Raw genomic sequence first — 21,608 nt, 5'->3', positions numbered from 1 at the left:
TGGTAACATTTTTAAAACACATTTTTTTAATGCCAACCGTCGATATTTGACGTGGCGACTGCACGCGGATCGCGAGATATCGATAAAAACATGTCATTTCCCGAGCGTATTTTTCACATCCCGAAGTTTTACGATCGTTTCTGATTTTGACCCGAAATCCCCCGAAGGTTTGTTGTTGTGCTGATTGACGATATTCTAGGGAGTCTACAATAAGTTCGAACGATGCAATTAATTTACTTTCCACTGCAAAGACTTTAGATACAGCATTTTGCCTTTACCTCAGGTAATTTTTTTAAAACTTCTCCTTAGTTTTTGTCGGTTTCATTATTCTAAATCGGTTGTATTATATTTTTAACCAATACCACATAAACATCAGTTTTTACGTGTCAAATATTAGCCGCCTCCGATGACTACATTTTGTCGTCTGCCACACAGTACGCCGCGTGCGTGGCATGCGTCTATCATACAACGTGGCGGCCGCTATGGATCAACCGCACGTAACTGTGCTAGTCACCTATGCGAATTCTGGTGGAATCAAAAAAATTATTTTTCGTTTATACGCCAAGTCAGTAAGACTCAGCTTTCTCCCACGGGCCATGACCGATCACCAACGCCAGCGGTACTGTGGCGTACAGCAGCGTCAGCGTAGACTCGTACTCCATAGCTTAGTTGACAATGGCCCAAGTGCCGAACGTTCGATGTTCGGAAGCTGAATTTAGGTGGGCCACCGGAATTCAAACTTTTACTTTTTTGAGGACATGTTTTTATCGATATCTCGCGATCCGCGCGCAGTCGCCACGTCAAATATCGACCGTTGGCATTAAAAAAATGTGTTTTAAAAATGTTACCAAGTGGGAGTGCCACTTTAAGACAGCTAAAGAAAAGCAGTGCAATATATTATGGAAGAACCATGATATAATGAACAAAGGCTAAACTGAACTCATCTTCGAGTGCATGACATTCTCAAAATATTTACTGGGGCTAAAAAATCATGTTTGGTGTAAAGAGTTTGAACAAATTAGTTTGAAATACTGTACAGGTGGAAATTTGTATCCCCATACTCTGGGAGGAAAATTCAAAAACACATCTTGGCAAGAGACATATGACATAAAAATACAATGTTGGTGGGTAATGAGAGTCTTGTACAAAGGTGTGCTTTACAAAGTGCAGCTACCAGCAAAACTTTTGTGATGAGTCCTAGGAACATGACAGTTTGCGGTTCAGGCACACTGTCCTGGGTTGCAATTATGGAGTTGGTGCATACAGTATGTGAATACACTTCAAAACATGGTGAAAGAAGAAAATCAGTGCCAAACATTATGGAAGACCCTTGAAAAGGGAAAAAAGATTATACTTTGCATTTGCAACAACATTAAATAATGGTATTTGTCTAGCTAGCAGTGACCGTATTCATAATACGGTACCCCTTTTAAATTAGGTAGAAAATTCATTGATGAAGTATATTTGCATATTTTTCTATGAAATATCTTTTACATCAAAAGCACACAAAATTTCTCATTGCACCTTACTATCTTGCAAATTCACCCTCTCTTGGTTCTCTTACAATTTTTTAAACTAAAATTTGTTTTCAAATCAAAATGCAGTTTGAATAATATTGAAAAAAACAACAGAAACAAATTGCAAAAAAATCTTACCAGTGAACTACATAAAAATGTACTTTGGCAGTGACATATTGCATTTCTTTCAGGTTTAGCTCTCCCTAATACTTCATTTTATCATTATCAGTAACCAATAATACCATTGAAATGACAAACTATTTCTTGTTTTCTTGGACTAGATAGCGCTGAATGGCTGACATCTTGAACTAGCGATTCCTTACATATGGCTGCATGCGATGGCTAACCTTTTCACCCCATTGCACAGTGTACAGGTCCAACACTGCCACAGGACACGATGGGATCTGGGCTAAACCATGTTGGTGAAAGGGATAAATTCACACAAACAAACTAAGCTATCAAGTCTTTGAATACCAGTACAACTGAAAACAAGGCACTCCTGTATGATTATAATATTTTAAAACTGTAAGACCTTACTGCAATAACAACATACTAAACCCTGTAGTTTTATAACACACATTTGATTTTACATGGCTTTCAAAATAATCATGATTATTTTTCTTGGTAAGCTGTCCTTGATCATTCTACTTTTAACATTCAAATAATTCTTTCTTTCATTGCCAAATTTTTAAAGCACATTTCACCATTTTATAATTTTGATATTTTCCAAAACACAGAATAATTTAACATTCATTTGTTTTTGTTTCTTGAAGGAACAGTGGCTGCAACATTTTACTACAAACATTCTTTATTGTTGTCAGCATTGTGGTCAAATGTGTGTACATTTTGATACATGTTGAGTAACCCTTGCTAGAATGTTGTGTAACAGTTGGCATGCATCAACGGTATTTTAGTATCTCAATAAAATGGTTTGAGGTCTTAAAAACATCTGTTACCCTATTGGTGTCAACAAACGGAGTACTGGGATGCATAAACGTGTTTGAAATGTCTGGAGTAGAATGACAGAAGTGTGGTTGTTACACAGAACTAAAGTACGGAATATGGGAGCAAAGTTACAGCTACTGTTTCTTCAAATCTGGCGGTGAATATGCTACTTATCATTGATTTCCCTGAAGGTAGAATGCCCATCAGGGACAGATAACTTTCATAATATTCTTTTGGTCTACCACTTGTGGGGGCTTAATTTGAAGCTCATTGCGTAAATAAAGTTTTTACCGCCTTTGTTTTGTGAAAATCGGAAATTTTAATTTTCCCATATAGAGAAAACACAGGGATGGTAGCCATTTTGAAATTTAAATATCAGTAAATCTTGGGCAGTTTGTTTCTCTAGTACTAAAATTTGCACAGGGACTCTTAATTTTTTTTTGATTTTGAAAGAGAATGGTTGAAAGTTTGCTTGAGGAAAATTTGAGCAAAACTTAAGTCTTTCATTTTCTTTCAAAGTACCTTAACATGTTACAGCATTTCAGCTTTTGGCCGAATAATTTGTCCTCTAGTCTAAAAAACATGTACTGCAGTATCATAAAATAACAATAGTTTTGTAATAAATAGAATTTGTAAAATGCCACTGTAATTTGATCTTACTTTTACAATAAGCAATACTATAATCTATCTTAAATACTCATCATTGGTGATAATATCATAGTTTTTGTTCTTTGAGACTGAAAAGGCTGACAACCTTCCACAAAAGTCATTGGTTGTCACTCTACAAACTAACATTTGATTGGCTGACATGATGGACAGGTGTAACTGACCATAAAATGTATAATTACCAGAAGTCCATTTTTTTTCTTTTTAAAATACAACAAATATGGTCGGTCATGGGGGCAAATGATATCAAGCAACATCAAAATAAAGAAAACCACTTCATCCTAGAAAATTTCCAAATAAAAACTACAATGTGAAATTACCGACATTTAGAAATTTACCTGTTGTATGATTTTTACACACTGTTCTAAAATACAAATGACCAATTTGTTAAGGTAGCATGCGCCTCAGGGACAGATAGTCAGATTCTAAAATTTTTATTGTCCTTTTCCGGTCTATCACTTGTGGGAACTCATTTTAAAGCTCTTGAAGGAGCAAAAAAATTTACCCTCAGTTTTTTGAAAATCGAAAATATTTATTTTTCTCCACAGAGTTAACACAGGATGACAGCAGCCATTTTGAATTTCAAATATCAGTAAATGTTAAGTAATTTGTTGTTATAGTACCAAACTTTGAATGGTGACCTCTGATTTTCGTTCTTGATCTGAAAAGAAAGCAGTTGAAAGTTTCATTGAGGAAAGTTTGAGCAAAAGGTTAAGTCTTTCACTCTCGAGGCCCATACCACCTTAAAAAAGTCACATTTAAGAAAATAAGTTTTCTTGTAAATTTGTAAAATTAACAAAGATGGGTGACTTCTGTAAATTATTTCATGTTTTGATTATTTTTTCAGAAATATAAAACAAGAGAGTGAAGTGGGGCTGTCAATCAGGCTTCGTTGCGTCTTGAAATGTTTTTCAAAACGTCCAAAAATATACTTTAGTAGACAAGTCTACTCTTTGTGTCCAATCCCTGTGAGCTTGATGATGGCGGAGCTGTATATAACGTACCGGGTCCCCTTGCCATTTGACGTTCCAACACAAGCTCAAGCTCCTGGAAGTTGTGCAGACGATGGACGTCTTTGTCCTTTCGAATGATTGTGTTTGGAAGTTTGCGGATTTTAATGACAGCGTCTGGGTTGATACGCAGTTCTTTGGCACAAGTCTCCAGGAGGTGTCTGTAGGTCAACTGACTCCAGTCAAACTCTACCTCAATGTAGTCTGTTTCAAAGGCATTTGCTAAACGCACTTTCAACACCAATTCTAAGAGAAAATATGACAAAATGATACGGTATTAAATTTTTTGGTTATATTCATATTTATTGCTTATAAATAAATTGGATAAAAAGTAAGTCTTTTTTTTCAATTGAGAAAGGGAAAGATCTATGAACATAATTTGGACATTTGGTCTCATATTTATCTTTTCCGTGCCAAATTCATCTGGGTAAACAATGCTCAGAACAGCATAAATGATGCAGTTTTTATAAGGTCTAATATGTTTAAATTTTCCTTTCCTTGGCAAAAAGGATGGATACACATGCCAATTCTACATCATCCTTTCTTCAAGCCTCTTAACATAGTTTCTAGAGTCCTAGGAGCTCCATGGTCAATAGGTAAACCAGGAGTTTTATGTAATGAGTGCTGTAAACATATGTCTCCAGCATGTACAAAAACAAAATTTGATGCAAAAAACACCTAGGACAGATTCTCCTTGAAGGGAGGACTAAAAGTATTATTACTGCTTGCCATTCTACAGCATATGAAAAAGTTATTTCAAAATCCTTGACTTCTTTTGATGATGTTCTCATTCCTTCTCTTCCCTCCTTTGAGTTAGGACAGAATATGGCAGTAGCCATCTTGAATTTCAAATATTAAAGGGACAAAGTCGGCCATTTTTCATGAATTTTATTTGATGCAAGATACTACTTATATTGTTTGACATGTTGAAAGGTACAAAATAAATGGGTGACCATGCATATATTCGACCCCGGTTTTAGACAAATTTAGTGAAACCATCGCAAAAATGAATTAATGGTCATGACCATTAATTCATTTTGCGATGGTTTCATGGCGTGTCTAAAACCAGGTCGAATATACACATGGTCACACATTCATTCAGTATCTTTCAACATGTCAAACAGTACAAGTAGTATCTCGTATCAAACAAAATTCATGAAAAATGGGTGACTTTGTCCCTTTAATACATCTTCAGTGATTTTTAGAGTCATGATTTGAAAAGAAGTGTTTAAAAACTTTCTGTTTCCAACCAAGGTTGATCTACCTTACAATAGCCTGCACACAATAAGAAATTACTTGGTTGTGAAAAGCGGAATGTGACAACTATAAATACATCCGAGTATGTGAGCTAAATCATAAAGAATTTAACACCGGTGTCCATCGGTACTCACCATTTGGATTCGAAAGTTGATGGGAATGTGAATGAACAGAATTAAAGATGTCGTTAGCCTGTGGCTTCCAGGTTGCAGATTGTCCTCCTTTGACGTACGGGAAAGGTGGATACTTCAAGTATGAAGGTGTGATGGGCAGGCTGTCTTCACGGCTTTCAGGACTATCATCCCCGCCTGCGTTACCTGATTTAAACATGCATGGTAGAGAATACAGAACAGGCAATGAGAGTGATTTATCTACTGTGAGTCATCTCTTCAGAAGTTATTACCAGGCAGATAGAAGAGGAATGCTGGAAATATTGTATATGCAATGTGTTTTGTCTCATCATCAAACCCTGGCCTGCTCTTTGTTATCTCATTTATCAAACACCACATCCTTGGTGATTCAGAGTGAATCAGGAACTCGGATGCAGAGAAACCTCAACTGTATTCTGTATATTATTCAACCTTTGTCTAACCTTTAGCAAATCAATTATTACTGACAGACCATATAATGGATCACTCAGTGTACCATTCCAGACAGGAAGTCAACCCCATTTCCCACTCCCTGGTACAGTTAATTTGGTAAACAATTATGGCCTGGTAGTAAAACATTAAATTCATTTTCACATAATTCAGAAAACATAAGAGAACAAATTTGTGAATGAATCAAGCTATTGTCTCAGTGTACTTAAACTCCATAGTGGATATAAAAAGAAGCAATGCTTTTTGTTGAGGTCAGTCACAGTAAATGTCACTTTAGTTTCCCAGTCAGTGTAGAGACGGTTACCTCGAGTATACTGTATCAATGCATTCATAGTAGGAGAGAGCAGAAATATTACCAGGGTTCAAAAACCGGTTACTTATATTCTGAAACCTTCGCAAGAACACTGAGAAATGCTGCTTTATCAAACAACTATGGCTGTGGTGGATAGTTCACCACAGATCACAGTTCATTAGTGCAAAAAGAATCACACAAAATTGCACAAAAGCATGGTGTTTCACATAAAACTATGTATAAGTTACCAGTCAAAGTTCATAAGATAAAACTCCTTACATTAACAATATCCTATGAAAAAGCTCTTTCCATTTGGACGCTGATTTAAGTCAAACATACTTGCCTTGTTCAAGTTTAAAAATTCAATATTGACATCAACCAGTGTTTCAATTCTGTACAAACATGGTACAACTTACAACTTCTCATTGAAAATGAATATTTCATTACTAGCACACCTTAAAAATGGGCATTCACAGATCAAATCATAAGTAATCTGCTCATTCATTTCTCTAATCATCTCAGATTTAGAGCCAAGGATAGGTTGATATAACATTATATTTGACAGCAAGTTTTCAAAATTTAAATGAAATATCATATGGAAGTATAATTACCTCCCAGAAGTTCCTGAATGTGTGAATTGGTTGTCAAATGTATCGCTTTCTCTCCCTTCTCAGTTTTAAGATTTTTCTCAGCTCCATGAGCCAGTAACAACTTTACAATGGTGGAGTGATCTCGTTTGCAGGCCCAGTGCAGTGCCGTCCTGAAAGACACAAGATATGTAGTTTTCTTCAATTATTCATACATTGGGAATGCTTACAGATTACAAGTGGTGTGAAATGGTTTTCATGCTGTTTAAAAATTAACATTTCTAATTTATAAAATATAAAATGAAACTGAGATGCAGAGCTCACATAATCAAAATAAAAAAAATGTTTCCCTGACTGTATGAAAAGTGCTAATACCATAGAAGAGGGTCTCAATTGAGAATCATTATTTAGAAAGAAAAAAGAAATATTAAAATAATAATTTTAAGTCTGCATAATGTAAGAACATTAGAGTTAGTAGAAGCTGTCCAAATTCATCAAGTATTACAGGACTGAATTGGGATCTGGTTATGATGGTGTTCCCTATGGATATTTTAAAAGTTCATGAATTCTTTAATTTGGCTCCACTATTCTTCATGTGTGCTAATAATGCTGATTTTCAAACATAGCATGCATCACGGTGACTGATACTTTTCAAAGCCATGACATTTTGCAAACTGATCAGCCGATAATAACGTTGTCATCCATTAAAGAATTGGGTAACCCCTCATGGATAGCAGAACCCAGTATCCTGAGATGAATATGAGACGGTGATGAAATGCTATTCATGAATAAGGCATGATTGTCTATGACTTTCTTCAAACTTGGGAAGTAGACTAATTTCAAATACATCAGTGAAGTACAAATTAAAAGCCGGAGATCACCACACTTTATTAATGCAAAGTTAAATTTGGTGACAGCTGGACGACTTCACCTTAATTTGATTCTTTTATCAGCCATACACAATATAAAGTTCAGACAACACAATTGAAACATGATATGTGTAAGATGAAACTGGAAATATTTATGAAAATATTACAATAAATGCTAAGTAATACTTATTGCACTTATTATTAGTGCAATCAGTATTACTTAAGTAATTTCATCATCACATTTTACCATATATGTAAAATATTGTGTGTGGTGTGAAATTGGGTGTGGTTGTGTCCCTCAATGATGGTGAAAATTCATTTTTTATAGTGATACTGATACAAGATGTTCATATTGCTTGATTGCTTTTTGCAGTAGCTGCCGGGAGCTGCTGCCATCGCAGAATTGTACAATGACTGGTTGCGTTGGCAGTGATGTGGAAGAGGATGGTGGTTATAGTAGTATGGAGTCTGAAGATATTTAAATTTCGCACCCGTGAAGGTAAGATATGATGATCTGCGATATTTTTCGTACAACTAATTCGACATGAAATCTCCACATGCATGCTATCAAGCAGAAAACACTAGCTACATACGCTATATGCGGGGAATACGCTGCTGTCAACGTGTCAGCACAGTGCGGACGTCACTCCGTCAGTATTCCAGTCGAGTGTCGGTATTTGCACACCTGCAGTGTGTAGCCGATCCCACTGAACGTAAAATACGTTCATCGTGTGTTTTATACGTTCAAAAATATTTTGGTGCGAATATCATCCCTACTCACCATCCGTTCATTTGATGTTGTGAATTGACATCAACTCCTGCTTGTAACAAATTTCTAACTCCATCTTCGTTCCCTAAACACGCGAATTCTCTGAGATTCTCCTCCATTCCGTCTGTCGCCGTTTCGGGCCTTTATCGTCAGGTAGTTGAAAGAGGCGACCTGTGGCGTGCGACCTCAACGGTTCACTGGAAAGAGGAACTGAATAGGAAATAACCTTGTACTGGAACGAGGTTGTACTTTAGGCCCTCCAACTAGCGAGCATGAGAGTCACGAGAAGGATAACATTTTCTCTGAAACGATGCCCACTCACCTGCCTAAGTCCGTTTTGTGAGTTGGGAAAGGAGAGAAGTTTATTACAGTTGTATTGAATGATTTGTACACATTTTCTAACAATTTTAGTTTATAATACATTTCAGATATTCTACAGGGTTGCAAATTATTAGTAACCTAAGTGTTCATAGGAAATTTCCAATGTGCCTGCGGAGGATTTTGAGGCAGTCAGTCACTTACTCAAAGCTGACTGCTGGGGATTGGAGCGAGACAGGCACGAAAATGCAGTCGGCCGCGGCACTGCTTGACGAGTTAATGGGTAGAGATCGTAATCTCTTGCCCAACCAAAAGTCTGATGAAATAAGCTGGGATTCTCCTCACGTGAGTTCCTGATTAATTACTTCTTATTTGTCAAAAAAGGACCGACACTTCACTTCAACGTAACGTCATACCGACGCATGACGATGCATGTCGTACACAGACCATTCCTAACGTGAAACCCTGAAAGATGTACTTTTGAAAAAATACTATACATGTTTTCACCGTTATTGTGAATAATGTTGCTTTACGAGGCCACATTTTGCTTGAGGATTGTATTTGTCTTTTGTAAACAACGTGCGTGCCGCGCCATATTCACATCTGCACAGCGGAAGTTGAAATTTCCCATAGTTCACTGCGAAAGACTGGAAAGGGGAGGAGGTAAACCCAATATTCTACATGTATCACAGTATGCCTACACTGCAAAATCCTCAATATAACCCCATACCCTTGATAGCACTCTAGAGAACCGTGTCTTTTCTTTTCGTGTACCACCATGGCTTGCCATAGCACAAACTTTGGAAAAATGCTTGTATGATTAGGTATTAATTTTAACTGAAATAGTATGCTCCTGGAAAGTGAAAGACAAATTTTTACTCAAAGTTTCTTTAGTGAAACTTTCAACCATACTCTTACCAAATCAATAATAAAAAGAAGGGGTAGCCGTGCAAAGTTTGGTTCTATGGAAACAAATTACCCAACGTTTACCAATATTTAAAATTCAAAATGGCTGCCATCCCTGTAGTAACTCAGTATGGAAAAATAAATTTACTGATTTTTGGAAAACTGTTTGTAAATTGTTTTTTCTCATTCCTAGAGCTTTAAAATGAGCCCCCATAAGTGTTAGATCAGAAATAAATTGTAAAATTTTAGAGTGCAAATATTTGTCCCCGGACAGCATTCTACCTTAACACCCATGTACTTCACTTTCAAGTATTACTTTTAGCCTATGATAGTATGACCAAAGCTTAAAGGTTTATATCAACATAAAATGTCACTTCCTTTTTTTAAACCAGTTGCTTTTTAAGCACACATGCTAACTGTCTTAAAAAACTAACAAAATTTGATATTGTGTTGTATTTCTTGACGAAATTAGTAGCTTCCGTAATATGGCCATAGTAGATACAGTGCAGTATGATTTTGCACATCCTTGTAATCAAGTCTTTTTTCCAAGGGCAGCATATTGGAGCATACATCAAGGGTTTGCCAATCTTACTATAATGATATCAAAGCAATAATAGCAGGGGAAGCAGACCAACCACTCAGGATTCCTGGAGCATCTTCCCCAGCTTAAGGTGGTTGGAAAGGCTAGAGCGTCAGTTATAAATGTCAACAAAAATATTAAAATATAAAAGTAGTCAACATTCTCTGTGGAATAAAAAAAACTAGACATTTGGGCACAAAGGCATTGCAGAGTTATAGCCTGTTAAAACTTCTGAAAAACTGACCAAATAAGAAGAAGTTGGGGAGTCCTTAGTGTATTAACTATGGTAGAGGTCCCCTAGCTTTTAATAAAATGTTTGAAAAGGGAAAGTCATTATTTGCTGTTTTTCAGGAAAGTTTGACAAGGCGGTGCTGGCATTCAGAGTGAGTGACTGCTATTGTAAATGCATTTCTAGATTCTTTGAGTAGTCAAAGAGGTGTCAAAAGTGAGATTAACCAAAAAAACTGCTCTATGGCTTCAAAGAGGGGTGCAAATATGGCTTGTTTTCAAATTTTTGACAGAATAACAGTTTTCCTACATAATTGTATACCAATTTAATCCAACTTTGAAATGAGATATGGACATGGAATTTTTACAGCCTATTAACAAGGTTACAGATAAGATTTGTATGGCACAATTTTCCTGTATTTGAAGTACTTTTCGAAAAATCACATTTTGAAATTTGAAAGAATTTTTAATAATTTTTTGATATATAAACCCATGTAAAATCATAAAAACAAATTTTATTTACAAATCCTGCCGTACAAATCTTACAATAAATAGTGTCAACATATTTATAACTAATTTGGTAATATTAATACTATCCAATTATTATTAAATTCAAATATGTAAAAAAAATATGAAAAATTAAATTTTAATATTTACTGGTGTCATATTTCAAAATCATGGCTGCAAATATACAATTTTTATATTCTTTGGAGAAAATATTAACTGAGGGAGTTATCCTGAAAATTTGAACTAAATATCTTGATTCTAACACTTGAAACTTGACATTAACTCTGAGAAAAGAATTGGTGCAAAAATAGCCTTTCCAACCACCTTAACATTTACATTGATGTTTTGTACAAGTAGAACTTATGATTTAGCTAATTTCATGTAAAATTTACAGTGATTGTGACTAAAGAAAGCACAGACAATTTATACCTTTCTGTCTCACATTAATATGTACAAATTGATCTTACTTGTGATGTGAAATATTTCAACATGTTTTGGCTTTTTGATTTCAGGTTTGCAAGTACTATCTCGTTGACTTCTGTCCCCATGAACTCTTCATAAATACAAGGTCTGATTTAGGTATGAGTAATTATCTTGTCATAAACCTTATATAACAGTATTAGTCCAAGGTAACATTATTCTAATGAATCCTTTGTATTTGATATCCACTGCTATGTCAAATAATTCTGAACATAGATGATGACGACAATGTCTTTGTTAAGGGTGGTACCTAAATAGACTTTACAAAGTCATTTTTACAAGGGGTTCCCCAGTGTATGCCAATACAATCATAGTAGGTAACATAAGAATTTGAGCTAAATTCTCAAACCATGTATGTATGTATGGCCACAAAAACACAGTGATAAATATGAGACATAAAACAAGAAACATTTTCTTGCAGCCACTGCCAAAGGTAACATATATTTCCAAGTATTTGAGCAAATTTTTCGCTTTATTGATGGTGCTTTATCTGGGACTGGTATGCTACTATTTACTACCCTTTTCAGTAATAGAGCGCGAAGCCACAGCAGTGAACTGCAATAAAACTGCTCACTCTAATTAGTTTCAGCTGTAGCCAGCTGGGCAAAGTCAACAACATTGTATGTCCCATGCAGACAGTTTGTCTGGGGAAGTTGAAATAAAAAAAGATTTGTACATGGACCAGTGCATGGTAATGTTACATTGTATCTTATCTTGAACACAGGGTGCCAATCGTAATCTCTCATTTACAAGTCAAGCCTCAGACAGAGCTAGTTTTGCCTTTGTACAAGCAGACTTTTTGGTCTGTATCAAGTAGCCTTGTTCAACACCAAAGTGCCCACGGCTACAGCTGAAACTAATTAGTGTAGGCAGTTTTATTGCAGTTCACTGCAGTGGTTCGCGCTCTATTACTGCAAATGGTTGTAAAATCAAATTCTTTGAAAACTGACAAGAAGAAAGGATATAGCAGTACCACTGAATTGCATGTACACGTCTTTAAAAACAAAGCAATTGAACTGATCATGCAGCCTTGCATAATGATTTAAATACCAAATACCACCGGCCTTCATGGATTAAAGTGAGTTGCCATCAATGTTTCAGAACATTTAACAGTGTAAGCCATGAGAGCCATTGATTTTTCAGAATTTTTGAAGGAGGTGTTAACATTGTTGAATGGTCATCTTTCTTTCCAGGTCCTTGTGAAAAGCTGCACGATGAAGCACTAAGGAAAGAGTAAGTAGAAATGGACAAGAATATCTGTTATGAAATATACTTTGTTCATAATAATCTTTGCTGTTACAATAATGATTTCTTTGATGAAAACTGGCAAACTCACGTTTGTATCAGTGGACCTTACACTATAGTAGTCTGTAGAAGAATCGTAATGATTTAGCAAAAACTGGTCATATGAAGCAGATTTGTTTTATGAACCAACAGAGCTGTTAGAAAGATTCATCTACGGTATGTTCATGAAAGGTTGTATTAAGTTCTGACAGTAACAAAGTTAAAAGGATGAATGTTTTTTTTTGTCGGTAACCCTCTTTATGTTGCCTGCATGTGCAGTTGCCATGGTACTAACAGCAATTGGATAAAATTGCAGAAGCCTAGAGTAAAAAAAATGTAACCACCTTGTGTTGTTGGATCTACAGATATGAGAGAAGCCCAAGGCGTGGCAAAATGGGGTATGACGAAGACTTCTTACATTATCTGCAGCAAATAATGGCTGATGTAGATCGCCGCATTCGGCGGGGACATTCCAGACTGGTCATTCCACCCAGCTTGGGCGGATCGAATCCCAACCCATCCGGCACCACTGCCAAGAATGAGGAGAAGGCAGCCATTTTGACAGAAAAAATCAATGACTTATTGGAGCAGGTGGAACAGCTTGGCTGTGAGGGGAAAGTTGAAGAAGCCCAGGGTGTGATGAAACTTTGTGAGCAGCTAAAGGAAGAGAGAGAGCAGCTGAATAATGTATGTGGCATAATCTTTTCAACTGCCTTTTGGAAATTTCCAAGATTTGGTGGCTGCTTTATCACATTTTATTCCAGAAATATTCCTACTGGTTATGCAATGTCTGTTGTGACAGTTTGAGCCACGTGCAAGAAACCAGTTTTTGACTGAAACAGGACGACAATATGAGCAAGGAGAGATTTGCATTGCATGTAGGGTAGTTGTGGTGAACAAGTCAAAATGTTTAGCATCAGAAGCTTTAGCAAAAAGCCTGTGTTAACAACGCTACTAAGTCCGAACCCATGATTTGTAGTGTTACCAGGTATCAGATAATGAACACCAAACAGAGGACCACAGACTTGAGTCACAGGAGCCATTGGCTTTACTTTGTTTCACTACTGGTCCTGGTGACTGCCCGATACTTAACCAGTCCCCTTACACAGACTGTTGGTGAATGTCCTTCAAAAATCACTAAATTCTGTGTTATTATATTTCAGAGTATGAACAGTATAGGAGCTCAAGAGAAACAGATGGAAGTATGTGACGTGTGTGGAGCGTTTCTTATCGTTGGTGATGCACAGTCAAGGGTTGATGACCATCTGATGGGTAAACAGCATATGGGCTATGCCAAGATTAAAGCTACCATTGAAGAACTAAAGGTAATTATATGCTACCTCATTCAATTCAGAGTTCATTATAATTCAAGAAGGGGTTCCAGTCGGTGTTGGCTTTCAAACTTTGAAAACTTATGGAGTAAATAAAGTTTTCACTGCACAGTATTGTGAAAATTGGGAATTTATTTCCCCGTATAGAGATAGCATAGGGATGGCGGTCATTTTCAAATATTACTAAATATTGGGTAATTTGTTTCTCTAGTACAAAAATTTGCAAGTTGACCCTCGATTTTTATCCTTGATTTTGAAAGAGAATGGGTGAAAGTTTGCTTGAGGAAAGTTTGAGCAAAAGTTTAAATCTTTCATTTTCGAGGCACGAACTATAAACAACCCTTCTTTTTCTTGCAGAACAAAAATCGTAAGATTGATGAAGAAAGAGAACTTGCAAGACAGAAAGAAAGGGAAGCAAGAGAGAGGGAGAGAGAGCGGGAACGAGAGGAACGGGCCAAGAGGCAGGAGGAGAGGGAACGTGAACGCAGGAGAGAGCGGGAAAGGCAAGCGGAAAGGCACAGGGATCGAGACAGGAGGCGGTCAAGATCCCGGGAAAGGAGGCGATCGCGTTCAAGAGAAAGACGAAGACACAGGAGTAGATCACGGGAGAGACGTAGGAGTCGTTCACGTAGCAGGGAAAGGCGAAGCAGAGACTCAGACAGGTAGGATTGTTATTCTGTTACAGTATGTTGTAAACTGTTTGAAACTTTGCATTTGTGAAATATGTCTTCAAGGTAATTCTAAGGCACAACTTGTGTTCCAAAGAATTTTGTTCCAAGCATCTGTATTGAATTCATCATACCTTTGTAGTTTAAGAATCTTAGCCATTTATTCTCAGACAATCTTCAAATTCGAAGTATTCTGTTGGAACATTTACGCTAATGGTTTGAGATGGATATTGACACGAGTTTCCTGCTGTTCACAAAAATTTTCATATTTGCGTGTGTTTGTTTATCATTGAGGATATGAGGAATTTAGACATTCATTTAAGTCACTCAGTTGGACTCAAATGCCTAGAAAACTGCATTTTAGAAAATTCTTTTTAAAGTTCCATTAGCTGTATCTATTTGCATGTTTTTCAAGAAGAGTGTTTGAAATCAAGTGCAAATTAAGTGAAAATGCCTACTGAAGCGTGACCATAGAATGTTTCAAAAATTGGCTATGAAAGCACAACTGAGATTCAAGCAACTAAATAATTTTCAAGTAGCAACTCAAATAAATATTCATAAGCATGTGAACTATATCTATTACCAATGATTGAAAAAGTGACATTTTCAAAGACTATGGCCTGATAACGGGAATCAAAAATATCTCTCCAAAGGTTTGATTGTATGTTTTGGTAAGTAAAATGCAAAAAAGATTCACCTAGTGGGAATTTAAAATTTGCGTAAACATGAGTAACCAAAATTTTTTATATCAAACTTACCAGGTCCAACAGAGACAAGGACAGAGATCGAGATCGAGATAGGGACAGGGACAGAGATAGGGACAGAGATAGGGACAGGGACAGGAAGCGACGTTCCAGGAGCAGGGAAAGACAGAGATCTCATAGCAAAAGTACAGGATCAAGATCACATAGTGAAGAAAAGAGACATTCAAGAGGTAAATTTCTGAACATTTTTTGTGCCGAAGCATACTGATAATAGGAATCAATCATTACTGGTATCGAAGGGTTCCTGTTGCCGTTTGTGCTGATATAACTACATTCTAAAAATTAATGGATATTAATGTATCACATAATGCTTGTCAAGGAATCCTGTGTCTTGTCTTAGATTCTTGTGACAATTCTTTAAGCCTTTACCCAGAAGTTGTCAGACAAAATGTTTGGTGTAAAGTTATTACACCCCACATTCGTAAAATTTGCAGAATACCACTTTTCACAGACTTTGCAGATGGGGAAAGGCGTGATTAGGGCTAAGGCGTCAACCGGGATCCATCCTTCCTTCCCTGCCCTATGTAGGAAATGTTTGATCTTCATGTAAAACAAAATGAAACTTTCTTCCACAGAGAGGAAGAGTGAGAGTCCCAAGAAAGATGTCAAAGAAGAGAACCGAAATATGGATGGTGAGGTTGAGAAGAACGAAGATAGGAATGAACATAGAGAAGGTGACTGAATTTGCAAGCCACAGGTGAGTGTTTGGTAGATAGGGCCGTGTAGGCTGACTATAAAAAGAGTCCTACATAAAACTATCACAGGTGAGTGGAATTCTTTCTAGCTTGGAATGATCAAACACAGGCAGAATGGACAGTCTCAGCCATGTGTTGGTCCCAGGACACAAGATATGCTGGAGTGAAGAGGCCTGTTGGTCTCGCCTGATGTGTTTTTGAGACACATATTTTTTGCCGTGTTATGGTCCATTGGATATCTGACTTAATGTCGATAGCAACTTTATGTGTTGTTTTGATCAGTTTTGAATCCTGATGTATGTAAGAGAAAACAGTAAATAAATCATCTATTGATCATGCATGCGTTGTGAACAGATCTGCAGCAACCATTTATTTTGCAAATTACAAAGCCAAATAATTGTACAGTTATCTTTACTTGCTCAAACTTGTTTCTGGCTCTACAAGAGATATTCAAATTACACCAGGTTGCTAGCTCTCAAAACAAGTGAAAAGCTAGAGTTCGCCATGACGATTATATTCTTGTTTGCATAAGTGCACCTGGGTTCCTGGAGAGAAAGAATGTGTGTGTGTATGTGTGCAAGTGCATACACATGTGTGTATGTGTATGTTAGTCAGTGTATGAGTGGGTGTGATAGCATGGAGTCACACATCTTTCCTGATTTTACCAAATCCTATAAACATTTTGCAATGAGAACCGTCACTTAAAAGCCAGTTTTATGTCGATTTTCAAATAACAACGAAGACATTGGAAAAGGGCTGCTTGTAAATAAATATGGTGTCAGGTGATTCCAGGAGTACCAATACTGTGACCTTCAGGACACCACCAACTTCTACAGGTATTCCTTCCCAAGTGGTCATTGCATACCAGTGGAGCATGGGGAACACATTTTTGAAACTTGCACTCTCATATTCAATGACATATTGCTGTTTTTATTGCGTTTGTAAGCAGACATCATAATTCCTATCGTGTTTCATCAACCAGACTTCATTGTTTTGTTATTTTCTTTTTGTAGTTTCCTGTGAAAAGAAAAATAATGTTTAATTTGATGTCATAATGCATTTTTCGGTCGAAATGATTTTCTGGTTGTGATTCAGTCTACACAATATGTGCACCTTTGTGTGTTTTGTTCAATAAATCAGAATTTATCTCATTGTATAGAAGCTTAAAAAATTCAAAGTAGCATGGAAAATGTCTAAACTATGTGTTTCTTTTTCTTCTTTGCCTGTCTTGTGTCAGTAGACAGAGTTGCAGTGCTAGGATGTGGCTTCTGGATGGTGTTTGTGTACTCGAAGATTACGATGCATCAGTCAAACCGCTGGGACAGTGATGTTTTTATTTTCGAAAAGAGAAAGGTGAACCTTGTATCTTGCTTTATTCGCGAATTGTGTAACTTGTGGAATTACGCAGAAGTAGTTAGCTTGATGATGGTTAGCCGCTGCAAGACATCCTTCCCAACTTTACTTTTCTTTGTATATGCCAAACTGTGCTCTTCATTGTATATGCCTAGCACGTTAAATGTATCCGTTGAGCCAAAAGACTAGACATTTTATTACAATTTCATTACAGTAACGTAGTTTGCAGTAATTAGGTTAATAGCCCGTGAAAAGCAACTTGTATGCGTCAATGTTCTAATATGGATTTTTTTCAAGCACTTATTTTTCTCCCATGATATCGACGTATTTAGCCAGGGTATTGAAGCAAAATGTCATAGCAACAAGTTGAACAAGTTTTTCAAGGTGAGCAACGTTTGACTATGTAGCAAGTGTTTGTTTCAAATCGAGGAAAATTTAGCAATCCACTGAGAAAGAGTTGTATCAGCCATATTTACGTGTGGGAACATCACTAGTGCTACACAGTTTTGATGGTGTGCCTTTTTACTTGACCCTCAAGGGAAAATCAATGATAGCCTGCTTTAAATACAGGTGACAGAGTTCCTTTAAGGTAGTGACTCGGGTTCCTTTGTAAATTTTAGCGATTTTGTGATTATTTCATATTCTGAACCCCTGAAATATGATCTTTTTATTAGAGAAAACTGTGAGGTAACATTGTACTGGAAAATGTCTTAAATTTTAGTGAAAACACGGCCTTCTAACCACTGCGCGAGTTATTATTTTCTTTTTGTTTTAACGGTCCGGATTACTGTCAGCGTTATCGTTATACCTTGAGGAGATTATGTAAATTTTTACGCACCATGTTGCGCATGCGCGCACGTCTTCATAAGAGACGCTATCCAACATGGCTGATCATGCTGATGACTGCCGGCAGTATAAGCAGTGTAGAAAACGCAAACGGGGGCCGAAGAAGCAAAATGGAAAGCTGATGGACGCGATGTTGTGTGTTGGCCGCTACAGCTAACACACAGCATCGTACACAGGGCTAGCGAGAGAGTTGCCGACATCGACGGTTATTTACGAAAAGTGAATAAAAGACTGGCATTTTTGGAAGCGATCGAGTAGCTGAGGTAGGCAGGGACGACTTGGGCCCAAGAACGCTGAATTTCGACAGTAATTTGGCTTTTTACGTCAAGTCCCAAAATGGATTTGAAGTCACCGACCCTACTTACGGGTCTTTGCAGGGTTGTGGTGAGCGAGGCGATTAGCTGTAGCGGAACACATAGCATCGTACGCCGGGCTATAGATTACACTGCCGTCCAAAGAGAATCTATTTAATCTTCACTGGAAAATATGGTTCTATAACAGCAGCCCATATCTTGGACAGGTGCAGCCAACGAACAATGCAGTTTTAAAAAGGTCCTTACTATGATAAGATACATTGTGCATGACAAATAATGTGAACTGACTAAATTTAAGTCAAGAGGGTAATTAATTAGCTGTTCATAATTTGCCCTCCCACAGAAAATTTTTCGACTTACTCTCCCACTCTCAAACTTCATTTTTACCCACTCCCCACTTATTTTTGCCTGTTTCCCCTTCCCACTGTGAATTTTTGAAGCTCCCTCGCCCTGTGGCGAAAAAAAAATTGCCAATTTCCCCTGCCCTGGAAACAATTCCCCTCAAAAAGTTTTTCGCCAAGCCCTGTCCCCAGGACAATCAACCGATATCCGCCCTGCCCTACAAACAAACTAAAATTTGCTCCCCTACCACCTAAAAACATGTCCCCTGCCCTAGCAAAATTAAAATTTCCCCTGCCCTCAAAAATTGCTCCTGGAATAGCTTTTTCGATGAATGATGAATAGCTCCGTTGGCTGCACCTGTCTTGGACTTAGTTTGTCCATGGATGTAGGAAGCATGGTTTGTCCAATTTGTCAATCCGACACTGTTATGTCGGTCTAGAGCACAGCAACGTACGCGAAACGTCGCTTCACGATCGTTGCCTGTCAATTTCTATCTGTGGTCAAGAGAGTGTCGCTGGGTGTCGCGATATGTCGCCGGTTTCAATTTTACAATGAGTGAATCTGTCGAGTATCGCCCCAGTCGTTTATTTTAAGTCATGAAGAATCGCTTTTACGTGTAACTGAAGTTGATTTTGGTTTCATACCCGAGGCCATAATAGTACATGTCACAGTGGAAAGCGAAATAGCGCACGAAAACCCGGTCATTTTTTATGGTGAGCAAAAGGACTGCAGCAGATCACATGTGAAAACCACAAAAACAAGTGCGACTTTCCCGCATTCCTTGAACTTCTCAACTACAGAATTTTTTAGAGCATCGAGAGTTGGTCGTCTCATCTCCGAAAGCAAGCAAGCAAGCAAGTGACGTCTTGTACTATAGGCACAAAAATCGGCACTAAAATGAACTGGGCAACCATTTCACACTTGGTACGTGCATAAATTACGGGCTGTGAGACCGGAAGTCGAGCGCTTGCGAGAGAGCGAGCGCGCGTCGTCGGCAGAACGCAGACCTGTAAACCATTCCGGCTGTATGATTTTTTAAACTTTTCTAGTCTTGTAACCAGACTCTAACCGTTACCAAACAGTGTACAGTTAATATAATTATAAGCTAGATACGTATTTGACAAACAGATTATGCCCTGAATTATCTTTCTAGTGTTTATCGTGTAAATAGTACCCACCGCTTACGCTGACCAGCCTCACGTTTCTACGCACAATTTTCATCATTTTAGGCGAACTAATGTTTAGGACTTGTCAGAAATTCTCTAACCTGATGCCCAATATTTAACCTAGACCAAGATCGAATAATTTTTTTTGAAACGCACAAAAATCCGACTTTTTTCGGCGATTTTGTGTGAAAAATGGGACGTTTACACAAATCGTCGATTTTCTCAGTTCCGATTTTTGCTATGTATGCGCACCTTCAAATGAGTGTAAGTCGGCGACGCGTGGGCGGATTTCCCCAATTCTTCGCATGCTAACACTTCATGAATAGACCTGAAAAACCGTGTCTTAGATTTTTGATAAACCCCCCTGAAGTGACGATAACTTGACAAACGTGAACAAAAGCTGATAATTTATGCGAAAATCCGACAGTTCACACTTCGAAGACTCACTGTGCAGAAACAAAAGCGAATTTCAAAAATCCAAAACACGGTTTTTCCCCCTGTATATCCAGCTGTCTAGTGCCGTTAACAGATCACTTAGGGGTGCTGCCAATTCTTACTTATACTCTTTTAAGTGAAAAAATTCAAAATCACATGTTTTTGACTTAAACAAACATACCAATGCATGTTTTGACAACTAAACAAAATTTTTACCTTCTTCAAATATAGACCTATTAGAAAATGTACCACATGTTGGGTGTGAGACCCTGTTTTCTATGTGAAACTTTTGATTGAAAATATGTGTCAACGAAACTGAGTCACTACCTTTAAAGTATGTCTAAACAATATTAAGTCATAGTAATCAAATATACCACCTCACTTTGAATCCCAAGTGTGATATCAAAATAACAAATTGGGTAAAATGTAGGAATGAGACTGAGTCAAGATTTGTTTAATGATATATTTTGTTGAGAGAACAGCAGTATTCCAATTTATAACGCCTTTTCAGCCCAGATTTCTTCAATGATCAATGTTGAGAATAGCCTTACATGTAAATGAAGTAATGAAAGGCATTCAACCATGTTGAGAATTCTGTAAGTTTCTGCTGTTGTAATTTATCATACCTCATTTTCTACCAAAGCAATTTGCCTCATAGAATGAAAACATGTTGGTAAAACAGTCGTGGTAATTTGTACTTGGATTCTCAAGTATCGGTTAAATATTCAGATAGCCGGACAACATTAACTTTCTATTTAAAATACCTCAAGGTATGTTGAATTCTCTTTAAAATTGTAGTCTTTTTACATTTCTTTTTTTATCGCAAATGTTGCTTTTTGTGTCATCAATGTGGAATTAAACACTTGTTCAAACACGCCAA

At 37.2% G+C, this 21,608-nt stretch overlaps 2 protein-coding genes across 7 annotated transcripts; one reads left to right on the top strand and one right to left on the bottom strand.

The window, feature by feature from the left end:
- Positions 1 to 1,664: 1,664 nt before the first annotated feature.
- On the bottom strand, positions 1,665 to 8,731 carry LOC139151264 (ankyrin repeat domain-containing protein 40-like). 2 transcript variants are annotated; one of them, XM_070723930.1, is made up of 5 exons: positions 8,524 to 8,731; positions 6,898 to 7,046; positions 5,530 to 5,712; positions 4,133 to 4,384; positions 1,665 to 3,789 (listed from the first exon to the last, which is right to left on the bottom strand). In XM_070723930.1, exons 1-5 carry the CDS (start codon positions 8,628 to 8,630, stop codon positions 3,743 to 3,745), a joined length of 738 nt encoding a protein of 245 aa, XP_070580031.1. In that variant the 5' UTR covers positions 8,631 to 8,731; the 3' UTR covers positions 1,665 to 3,742. The 2 variants fall into 2 exon arrangements, with proteins under 2 accessions (XP_070580031.1, XP_070580030.1); XM_070723929.1 differs by having other exon boundaries at positions 1,666 to 4,384; positions 8,524 to 8,730.
- Positions 8,732 to 8,755: 24 nt separating this feature from the next.
- Positions 8,756 to 21,608, top strand: LOC139151263 (luc7-like protein 3). 5 transcript variants are annotated; one of them, XR_011556376.1, is made up of 10 exons: positions 8,756 to 9,174; positions 11,563 to 11,629; positions 12,724 to 12,763; positions 13,180 to 13,501; positions 13,978 to 14,139; positions 14,503 to 14,807; positions 15,575 to 15,747; positions 16,153 to 16,274; positions 17,510 to 18,214; positions 21,064 to 21,608. XR_011556376.1 is itself a non-coding variant. In XM_070723927.1 (9 exons), exons 1-8 carry the CDS (start codon positions 8,995 to 8,997, stop codon positions 16,257 to 16,259), a joined length of 1,356 nt encoding a protein of 451 aa, XP_070580028.1. In that variant the 5' UTR covers positions 8,986 to 8,994; the 3' UTR covers positions 16,260 to 16,274; positions 17,513 to 21,608. The 5 variants fall into 5 exon arrangements, 3 of the variants coding, with proteins under 3 accessions (XP_070580028.1, XP_070580029.1, XP_070580027.1); XR_011556375.1 differs by having other exon boundaries at positions 8,979 to 9,174; positions 17,513 to 18,214; XM_070723927.1 differs by having other exon boundaries at positions 8,986 to 9,174; positions 17,513 to 21,608.

This window comes from Ptychodera flava, chromosome 15, assembly GCF_041260155.1.
Source record: "Ptychodera flava strain L36383 chromosome 15, AS_Pfla_20210202, whole genome shotgun sequence".
In the NCBI taxonomy this organism is placed as follows: Eukaryota; Metazoa; Hemichordata; class Enteropneusta; family Ptychoderidae; genus Ptychodera; species Ptychodera flava.
This window is presented reverse-complemented; position numbering and strand designations above follow the sequence as displayed.

Excerpts from the sequence above, each read along its gene's own strand:
- LOC139151264 (XM_070723929.1), bottom strand. The coding sequence starts at position 8,630 with ATGGAGGAGAATCTCAGAGAATTCGCGTGTTTAGGGAACGAAGATGGA. Across the intron at positions 7,047-8,523 it reads CAACATCAAATGAACGGATG|GACGGCACTGCACTGGGCCT; the intron begins GTGAGTAGGGAT and ends TGTGTCTTTCAG. Across the intron at positions 5,713-6,897 it reads CATTCAGGAACTTCTGGGAG|GTAACGCAGGCGGGGATGAT; the intron begins GTAATTATACTT and ends TGTTTAAATCAG.
- LOC139151263 (XM_070723927.1), top strand. The coding sequence starts at position 8,995 with ATGTGCCTGCGGAGGATTTTGAGGCAGTCAGTCACTTACTCAAAGCTG. Across the intron at positions 9,175-11,562 it reads TAAGCTGGGATTCTCCTCAC|GTTTGCAAGTACTATCTCGT; the intron begins GTGAGTTCCTGA and ends TTTTGATTTCAG. Across the intron at positions 12,764-13,179 it reads GATGAAGCACTAAGGAAAGA|ATATGAGAGAAGCCCAAGGC; the intron begins GTAAGTAGAAAT and ends TTGGATCTACAG.